General features: G+C 41.4%; 1 protein-coding gene across 1 annotated transcript; it reads right to left on the bottom strand.

The window, feature by feature from the left end:
* Window positions 1-3,239: 3,239 nt before the first annotated feature.
* Window positions 3,240-4,555, bottom strand: LOC136538967 (protein ALP1-like). Its single transcript, XM_066530890.1, has 4 exons — window positions 4,046-4,555; window positions 3,737-3,962; window positions 3,359-3,656; window positions 3,240-3,327 (listed from the first exon to the last, which is right to left on the bottom strand). Exons 1-4 carry the CDS (start codon window positions 4,553-4,555, stop codon window positions 3,240-3,242), a joined length of 1,122 nt encoding a protein of 373 aa, XP_066386987.1.
* Window positions 4,556-10,795: the final 6,240 nt, after the last annotated feature.

Below are 10,795 nucleotides of genomic sequence, written 5' to 3'. Positions count from 1 at the left end.
CCGACGACGGGCGGTGGCACACGAGCACCACCAACACCCAGCACCAGCGGCGCGCATAAGCACCACTACCACTCAATGCCACCAGCACTGGCCTTGGCTTACCTTGGTAGGCGGTGCGTGCTACGAGAGGGAGTGGGCGGCGTGGCGCATGGCCAAAGCAAGGAGGGAGGTGCGGGTGGGTGAAAGAACCAAGGATGCCGCCTAGAGGAAGGTGAATATGTGTTTCTAAAAATTGACACCTTCAAATACGGAAACGATTAGTGTAGGTGTTGACATCAAAATGTAGCGATGTGACCAACATACAGCAAGCCAGAAGATCTGAGTGGAACGAGACCAGAGATCTGCTTGGCTTCAACACAGAACCAGCCAATTCTGAAAATCCAACGATGTGCCAGTCAATTTGACCTGCAATTGACAAGGAGAGAAAATCTAATCAGTAATTTAAGGTGGAACATATCGGTGTTGCACCAAACAGTTCCAAATGTACGTCTAGATAGCTGATTCAATGAAGCTATCGACTAAATAATCGATATCCAGCGTATTCATGAAATGAAGATCTTTAAATTAAGGATTATCGGCTAACATTAAACGATAATGATATGAATCAAAATAACCGATGCTCATGAAACATCAGAAAGCATCATCAGGTAAATGAAACATGATCGATATAAAGCGTCGAGCCGATAAGTTTGGTAAAAAGAGTATAACATGCAAACAAATCGACTGTCTAATATAAATAATCTACAAACAGTCTTGAGTCTAATCTATTATCATCAATAGTGAGGTTTGATCGGATCGATGCAGCTATGATAATGATAATAAACTAAAGCTAGAGAATCTATAAAACCATCTATATGTTGACAGATTCATGAAAACATGCTATATGCATGAGAGTATAGGCAAATCGGCTAAAATAGCCGATGCAATCATAGTAAACAAACATAGTACATACCTTGATCATGAACAAGACCACTAATCGATAATTTCTAATCTAAAGTCTTACCAGTGAGGTTCGACCGGATCGATGCAACTATGGTAGTGTCATTAGATTAGATCTCATTAACTAGTGAGTTTATTCAAGATTGAAACATGTCTTTGGATGCATACTATATTTGATTGGAATAGAGATAAAACAACCGATCTAGCAGAATTAAGCCATCAATTATAAGATTTAAAGTGTGACCAGATCAAAGGACGACCAATTAAGATGATATGATGCTGATTTATCTCTATCTCAATCGGGTGATTTTGTTATAATTAATAAAATATTAATTATATCAAGATCGATAACTGATGAATCAACCAAAAATAGCACGGAAAATTTTATTAATCTTAGCAGATTCGATAACCGGTGATATTGTATTAAACAACAAATTATTTAATACAAGATCGATAACTTTGATCTATATTATAATTCATAAGGGATCAATCAGCTGATGCAGCCTTACAAACTACGATATAGATCGATAACTAACTTAGCATGTGTTTGGTTTGGGAGCCAAATGGAATGGGTTGGGTCCATCCCACGTCTCTAGGTTGGAATCAACCCATCTCTTGTTTGGTTACAGGGATGGGTTCAACGTAGTTTTTTGTTTGGTTGGAGGATACAGTGGGTTCCAGTGGTTCCATTCCTTGTTTGGTTAGAGGGATGAGGGTTGGTAGGGAATATGATCACCTCTTTGGTGAGATTACCACACATTGCAAATATCTTCACTTCCAATCAAGTTCAAAGCATATTCATGAAAGGAAAATAATATGCAATGACACGTACAGAATCCCATGCATTAGGTTCAAGCCTTACTTATAAAGCAAGTTCAAGGCATTACATAAGTCCAAGCCTTACATGATAATAATTAGATGTAGCCTTACACATCAGGTTCAAGCCTTACTTAAATAAAGCAAGTTCAAAGCATTACATAAGTTCAAGCCTTACATGATATAAGTTCAAGGCTTACACGGTTGGATAAGTTGTACCAAAAGAAACCTCCCACTCATCCAACATCACTCTTACACTCCAGGAAACTTATCACTGATGAACATTGAAAACCAATGAAGCTGGTTCTCATATGGTAGGTTATAGAAAGATTTAGCAATAGTAGGGTTGGAACACAAATGAAGATGGTATGCGGATACGTGGCCCGAATTAAAACCAGGAAAGGTATTTATGATCTGAAATAGGTCAGGTGGCAACTCATTTTCTAGTTTGCCAGCAGTTTTTATAGCTTCAGCAATGTTCTCACCTACACTTTTGAATACAGCAATCAACTCCTCCTCCTCAATGTCAACAACCTTGGCCTTCTTGTTGGGTCTAGTAGCAGATGATGGTCTACTAGTAGATGATGTTGCCCCTTGAGTGGTATGACCATCACTCAAACCATTTCCAGTAATCTCCTCCTCATCTTGGCTATCGGCCTCATCATCTTCTCTACCTAGTGCTGTACTTGAGTCCTTTGTAAAGTTTCATGTAGCCATGCTATTTCTATATATTGCCTCCATCTCTTTATAGTGCAAGATGGGCTTGTTCAAAAACTCAGCATCAGACTTATGATCCTAGAATGGAGGAAAAATTGTAGTGCTCATTGAATTTAGCAGCAACTTTACCTTCACATGGCCATTGTAGTGCTCATCATCAAGTGTAATCATGCAGTTATCTTCATCAAACAATGCAACACTCAACTTCTTAAGTTTAAGTATCTTTGCCCACTTTTTTTGCCATGTCTTTAAATGATTCTTGACTTGGTCACCGGTGCAAATAGTGTTGAACTTCTCATTGATAGCCCTAGCACAACCATTGTAAAAATGTTTCTTGAATCCCTTTGATGTCTTCAAACCACTAGCCACCAAATCGGCCAGGTGACTAAGCATGAAAGCAGACATTGCTGATGTCCATGTAGCATGGTCGTTAGTTCCACCAACTCCCTCAACCGCATCCTCCATTGCCTGCCATACAAACATAAAATTAGCAAGATGAGACCCACAAATAGGAATTTTAGCAAACGTTACACATGATTGAGCAACAAATACCTCCTTACAAATGGAATTCAACAACAAATATGATCTTACAAATGTAACTCAGCCACAAATATATCCTTACAAATGGAACTCAACCACAAATATGTCCTTACAAATGGAATTCAACAACAAATATGATCTTACAAGTGGAATTTAGCTACAAATATGTCCATACAAATTCAATTTTGGAACAAATATTAATTAAAATTGTTATTTTGCCGGTCTACCTACATTTGATCTGCTAGTTGCTGCCTAAAATTAACCATAGCAGCATGCTCATTTGCTTGGCCAATGTGTGTTGAAGCATGGTTATAGCTAGGCAAAGTAACAACCTCTATAAAAAAACTCATCATTCCCATCTTGTATGACCCAATTGTGAATGATGCAGCAAGCACAAACAATATCTACTTGTGTTGGAAAAGGGAAGAACGGGGTAGCATCATCAAGAATTTTGAATCTTCGCTTTAGTGCCCCAAAAGCACGCTCTACTATCACACGAAGAGATGAGTGCCTAAGGTTGAATAATTCCTTCTCATTTTGCACTGGATTAGTTCCCCACTCATTCAAGTGGTACTGGACACCACGAAAAGGGGGTAGAAATCTAGGTTTGGCTCCATATCCAGCATCCACTAGGTAGAATTTTCCTATCATTGATGGACAGATTGGTCACATGTCTATATACAAAAATTTGTATGGACAAGTTGAGAGACTGCTAATCTATTACCTTGTGGAACACGAAGGCCATTCTCATGTTCTAAACCATCTCGTAAAACTAGAGCATCATGTGCTGTCCCCTCCCAACCAGCCAAGACATAGGTGAATCGTAGATCAAAATCTACGACTGCCATTACATTTTGTGTGGCAAAGGATTTCCTACCATGAAAGGCATGCTCAATATCCTTAGGTACAGATGCTCTCACATGTGTACCGTCAATTGCTCCAATACAATCCTATTTTTCAATATGTTTATATTAGGGACCATATGAATACAAATCTCAAATCTCTAAAAAACAAAACAAGTATAGCCTCACACCTTAAAGTAAGGATCCCATCTGGAGCTCCCTGCAATTTTGCGTGGTATGTCCATAGATGGGGGCCTAATTAGTTCCCCTCGTAGCTCACCAATAGCACGTAATACTTTGTTGAAATAGCGGCTCACTGTTTCTCCCGATCTATCAAAATTAGTTCCAACAAACCTATTTCTAAGGTTATGTCCCACAGTGTTTAGAAACATACCCACTTGTTGCTCAACACACAAGTGGATGGTATCTTTAAGTAAACCATGATCTCTAAAAAGTTTGCAAAACCAGAAATACTTGTCTCTGTTAAGTCTTAACATGTTCAGACAAGTTGTATCATCCTTCCAAATTTTGTTGTTTGGATATTCTAGTCTAATCCTATCCCTTTCCTCCATAGGCCCATAGGTAATACAAATCCTTCTTGCATCACGCTTACATTTTCTAGTCTGAATAATCAAGGCCATCATTAACAACAACATGTATGCAACAGCTACAAAAGTTACAATCTTTGTCCTCTTATCCATGTACAATACAAGAATGATTTTTAAACCAATAATGCAAATAAGTTAAAATTTGTAGACCACACAAGACGAAACATAGGTTCCAATTTCTACCAAATACAGAGATGAGTTCACATGCTAGGGTTTCTTACCTTGGCTGTAGGGGACGAGATGGCTAGCTGTGGAGGCCCAACCGTGAAGGGCGACGCCTGCAGGGGAGGGAGGACCGGCTGAGTAGAGGTGATGGGAGAGGGGCGGCGTCGGATCCCGGCGACAAAAGAACGGAGGGCGGCGGGGGAGCGAGGACCGGCAATGGGAGGCATCAACAGGAGCAGGGAGGGAGGCCGAGACGGCTAGCACTACCGGACCTAGGAGGCGCTGGCACCGCTGGATCTAGGAGGGTGAGCGGTGAGCTTATATTTTGGCATATAAAAGATCAATTAGCTGATGCAACTTTACAAGCACAATACAAGTCGTGATGGTACTCACAAGCAAGCTAGAGGTCGATCAGTTGATGCAGCCCTGTTTGCTAAAGAACTCATCGAGATCTATAGTACTCCTACTCCTAATGAGATGGCGAAAGCCGGAAAGATTGTATTCATTGAGTGTTTGTTTTTTTACAATAACTAGGGTCTAATATTTATACCTGAAACCTAAACATGAATCCTACTCAAATACGACTCATTACAATTCTTGGAATAGAAGAAAACTTCCTAACTTAATAATAACTTGGACCCTAATTTTCTCTATCTATAGAGTCTGACACATCTTCCTGGCGCCATTCAAGTATAGCCCATTGACGTTGTTTGTTGACGTCATCTATAAAATAGCCGATTCTGACATCGCATCTAAATCAACTGATACCAATTCACATATAATCGATTCCTTGATGACACAATCCTAGAAACTTTGAGTTCTCACGTTCTTCTTGGCAAATTTTGGTGTAAACACATGCCCCCTAATTTAGGGATAAAAATAATTTTATTCTAAAATTTCTATTTATCTACTCATCGTGTTGCGACTGCTCATTCCAAAATATACGTGTGACTCTTGATTTCTTGGACCAAATGCTATATAATACCTCAACAGTATCATTTGCAACTGGCTTGACCCGCTTACTTTCCCTTTTTCTCTTGAGCAATCAAAACCACCACCACCAAAGCCTTAACCCTAGCTAATCTTCTGCTCTGCCAAACTGCTATTTCAAGCCACCTTTCTACAACCTTCCTCAGATTCAGTTTCATTTCAGCTGCAATGGTGACCAGCAATCACGTTCCTAAGGTATGCCTTCAGATTTCTATCTTTTAAGTATTAGCCGCTACTCTATATTTCCTTTTTTTGTTAAATTCATCCCAACTGGTTTCTAGAAAATGAGGAACAAAATTTTGATTCCATCAGCTGATGTTCCTAATGCCTATTATCTTGGACCCATGGGTGACCCTGATCCATCCAATTTTATCAATCAAGAAACCAATCAAATCCTCTTCAAACAATCTGTAGTAGATTTTTTTGGAACACCAAAACTCCCTTTAGAAACTAGCCCAAAATGTCTAAGGGATGGAGGGATTGGTTCCATAGGGTATTAGAGAAAAAGGCTAGAGATTGGGAAATTTATGACTTGAATCAATGCCTAACACTCTCACTGTCTGGAATGGAGAGGAATGACTCACTTCTGATTTTTATATCTTACTTTATGTCCAACACTTTGAATGCTTTTGTTTTTGGTCACGGTACAATGACCATCACTTTGGCCAATATTTATATGTTGACTGGCCTTAGAATAATAGGATCAATGCAACCCTATGATTTCTTAAGTGCTGGGTCCAAGAAATTAGCCAAAATATCAGACTGCATAGGATGGGCAAGCTATATTATGAACCATATTGGGGATGGATCGATTGTTGATGAAAGAGAGCGTGTAGCTTTCCTAAACATGTGGCTAAAAAAATTCATCTTTTGTGGGTCATCTTGCGGACCAACTTATAATCATAAATACATGGCAGAGCGTCTAGTAGCCGGCAATGAAATCTCCCTCGGAAAATATCTACTGGGGTCTGCTTATCACCCGATGCACCAAGTATCTATCCAATTACTGAGAAATGAACCAGTGCATACCATCAGTGGCCCTTAGTGGTTAATACAATTGTGGCTGAATCTGTACATGTATAAGATTGTAAGACCCGATCTTAGGAATCTGAGGTTCCCTTCTTCCAACTTTGCTAAAGATTATAAAGAAAAAGAAGGAAGAACTCGACAGTGTATGAATTATGGTGAAGCTGTATCAGCCATAACAATTGATTTTGATGTAGGCCACCTTCTCAAGAAATTTTACAAAGGGTTTGATGCAAACATCTTGACATGGCTGCCTTATGAAGAGGATGGGCAATTTTTAGCTATATTATCAATCCCTGTGTACTGCCAGCCGAATTTCGCCATGGCCGTGGCAAAATGGCTACTGGTTCTTTTCTCCTAGATAATCTTCCAACTTATGAATTCAATAATCCTTCTTTTGTGGCCCATCAATTCAGCCTTAGTCAACAACCTCCTCGGCTATTCTTTAGGAACACTCTGAAGCCAAGAGAAGGTATCAGTGAGATGATGGAAGCTTCTAGAGTTTTTCAACTAGGATCAAACCTTCCTTCTCTTTGCTTGCATGAATGGACAAGAGCTACCTTCTCCTCAAACTTGTTTGATTCCTGGTGGAAAGAATGGCACTCTCACCTCTTCTATAGTCCAATTCATCCCAACTGTTTGGCCCTGGATGAAGAATTTATTTTTGATAGTGGGGTAACTTACTACTTTTCTTTTAGAAGGATTATCTAACAAGTTCTCCTGTCAATTCATCTAATAAATTCTTTTGCAGGATACCAAATTTGATCCACCAAGTGTGGACAGGAAAGGACATCCCATAGAATATTATCCACCATATTCAGCCTCAAGAATGGGATCAACTGCACCCACTCTAAAACAATTGATGAAAACCCTAGCTGCCCCAACAATACTCACATATCAATCTTCAAAATGCAAGGCAACCAAAAGTGTAACTCAGAAAACCACCACTAGGAAGAGACTTTGTAGAACAAAGTCATCAATTGCTCAGGTAAATTAACTTATCTTCCCTTTCTTGCAGCCATCGACTATTGCATCTCAATCTACCTTGAGTACCGAATTGTTGTCCTAGGCACTTGAATCGGCGTCTACCAACCTCTCATCAGCTAATCCCCCTAATGAGCCGACTTCAATTGAAATAACCGATGCTTCTGATAGACCCAAAATAGCAGAAGATGAGAACCTCTCTACTTCACCTTCTAATGCTACTAAGGTATCTCCTCAAGCTTTTTAATCTTATATAATCCTCACTCTTCTCTGATCATTCTCCTTTATCAGACACCACCTGAGAAAACATCTACATAATAGCAAAGGTCTAACAATCCAATGGTTGAAGATGACCCTATTGATGCTGATACCCAAACCGTTGATTCTCCAACTCAGCAAACAATCGATGGTAAGAAATTCATATGCTCATTCTTGTCCTTCTATAACAAATATAAACCAAAAAAACTTCTAGATGCCTACAGACACTAGCATCGAAAGTCCAGAGCCGATTCAACCAAATTTTAAAAAAGATGTTGGCACATCATCGGCTATCCCTTCTCCTTAGCCAGAGTCTCTTCTAGAAAAGGTACTGTGATCTCCTCACCATTCATCTCATTATCAACCCATTTGCCACTTCTAATAAGATTTCTTTTGTTCACATGTAGGCACTTAATTCTCTAGCTCTGAGCTACTCCTTCAACTTTGAAGAATACATAGATGAAAGTGAGATTAGCTCATCAGCCATTTCTTCCTAAGAGACTTTATCAGATGAGACCAAAAATTGGCTAAAAGACATGCTACCAATGCTCGAGAAGAATATAGCCTGATTTGGTCCTAGGATGCAGACCCAATGAGAACAATCTTCTTAGCTATCAAGGATAATTTGACCCCAAATCTTGCTTGAGGCCTTGATACCTACATCCAATATCGAAGACCAAGCTTCCAAGGTGAAAAAGGCTCAAAGAAATCTGATTGATCATGAAGCTTTGATGATGTCAACAGAATATTGTCGGTAGTCCTCTGAGGGGTATCCCACTGAAGGTAGATTGATCAGCAGAGAGGCGTGTAATCAAGAACTAAGAAGGCAATAGAGACACATGAGTTAGACATGTTTCAGGCCAGTCAGTATGACATAATACCCTACTCTGTGGATCTATTGGTTTGTATTAGCTTTCAGTATGATATTGCGTGAGTTTAGAGGGGTCCCTGCCTGTCTTATATAGTCCCAGGGGTAGGGTTACAAGTCGGTTAGATCTAAGGGATAACCAGAAAGTAATAATAGATTACAGGAATCTTGGGATCATACGTATCCTAATAGATCTCGTAGTATGTTCAGGATATCTTCCTAGTGTCTTGCGGGAGGCGTTGAGCAGAGTCTTGCCCCACAAGGCTTCGTCTTATGGGCTAGGCCACCCCTGGGGGCACATCCCATGTGGTCTATCATGGGTATCTAGGGGTTGTACCCCCCATAGCTAGTCCTTGAGCGCCTTGTACCCATTGTGCAATGCCGTCTTGAGCTTGTTCAAGCAGGTGCGAACAAAGCTAAGCAGCCAAACTCATGGTCCGACCACCAGTGATGAGTTGCCGAGCAGTTGTGAGCAGTTGTCGAGCAGTGTGAACCATCGCCGAGCAGCGTGAGCCATCGCCGAGCAGCGTGAGTCATCACCGAGCAGCATGACCCAAGTATGGCTTGCCATAAGGGTGTAAGGAGCTCATGTTCAAAAACAAAAATTTCTTCATAGTGGACCAAGTGTGCCCACTTAGAGTCTGACCACGAGAAAGGGAGATAGTCTTCTTCAGCTTCAAGAGGCACAAAGTCTTCTAGAATGAAGCAAACACACTCACCGCGAGGTGAAGTGTGCCCACTTAGTCCTAGAGCCTGACAGTAGATGACGTAGTCATGTGGTGCCAGGGTCTAAAGTAGAAGAATAGTAGAGAACCAGCCAAGTAGGTAGCCAGTCCCCGAGTGTAGCCTCAAAAGGAGAAAAAGCATATTCACCGCAAGGTAAAGTGTGCCCACTTAGTCCCCGAGCCTAACAGTAAGTGACATGGTCACGTGGTGCCAGGGTGAGAAACAACAGTTAACTAAAGAAAAATCCCAAATGCGGTGAGGAACCAAGACGTAATGCTGATGCAGTCCCCAAGCCATAAGAGGAAACCTTAGAGAAAACAGAATCATAGAAAAACACCAGAGAAATGACTGTATAGTAGTAATTACTGAGCCATAACGGTTGGCAGAGATGTCGGTGAATATTCAGTGAGCCGTAACAAATTGCGAAGATAAATTGGCTATATGGGCCATGTTTGCGCGAAGGCCCAGGTAACAGCCCACCTTGCTGTTGCAAAGAATTTAGAGAAGCGCAAATCGTGGGAACGGTTTCCCAAAAACCCTTGAATGCAAAAAGGTGGTGGGAATGCTTTATAACTGTGCCGCCGCACCCCACGCTCCCACCTTTGCCACTTCATCTTCCTCCTTAGCCCTCACACTTTTAGATTCGCATCCACACTTGCTTTTGCCACCAAACCCTAACCAGATCTTAGAGATCACACCAAAGAAGGTAGCTACGAAACCGAAGAAGACGAGCCCCAAGAAGGCGAGCGCCGAAGCCCGACGTGACGAAGAGTGGGTGCCGTCGTGAACGGGAGAGGCGAAGCTCAACAGATTGGTGGAGGTGGGTGTTCTTCCTGACTGCGCTACCGCCGGATGGCAGCCGGCCCTCGGTGAGCCCTTCCCAATGCCTCATACTGATGAAGTGGTGGTATTTGAGGATTATTTCTGGCACAGGTTGGGATTTCCTATTCATCCATTCCTGAGGGATCTGTTGGAGCTCTGGGTGGTTAGTCTATGCAATCTCCACCCAAATACCATTTTGCACATCTTGATCTTCATCCATTTTTGTGAGGCATATCTCAGAATCCTTCCCCACTTCAACCTCTTTTGTCACCTATTTTGGCCAAAGAAGAGAGGCGGTGGTGGTTCTAAGGTGGTTGGCAGAGTGTACCTTTAGCTACGTGATGGAATGGCAGGCAAGTACCTTACTGTGCCATTGAACACGCCACTGAAGGGGTGGAACGCTAGGTGGTTCTACATGAAATAGAGCCACCCTGCCATCTGCTGCGACGCTGACCACATCCCAGAGAGCCAGAAGAGCTGGTCAAAGATGCCAA

Source organism: Miscanthus floridulus, chromosome 2, assembly GCF_019320115.1.
Source record: "Miscanthus floridulus cultivar M001 chromosome 2, ASM1932011v1, whole genome shotgun sequence".
NCBI lineage: Eukaryota > Viridiplantae > Streptophyta > Magnoliopsida > Poales > Poaceae > Miscanthus > Miscanthus floridulus.
Note: the sequence above shows the minus strand (reverse complement) of the source record. Positions and strands in the feature narration are given on the sequence as shown.

Coding starts and splice junctions, on each gene's coding strand:
- LOC136538967 (XM_066530890.1), bottom strand. CDS start 4,555: ATGGATAAGAGGACAAAGATTGTAACTTTTGTAGCTGTTGCATACATG. Junction 3,963..4,045: donor GATGGGATCCTTACTTTAAG/GTGTGAGGCTAT, acceptor ATTGAAAAATAG/GATTGTATTGGAGCAATTGA. Junction 3,657..3,736: donor TGGCCTTCGTGTTCCACAAG/GTAATAGATTAG, acceptor CATCAATGATAG/GAAAATTCTACCTAGTGGAT.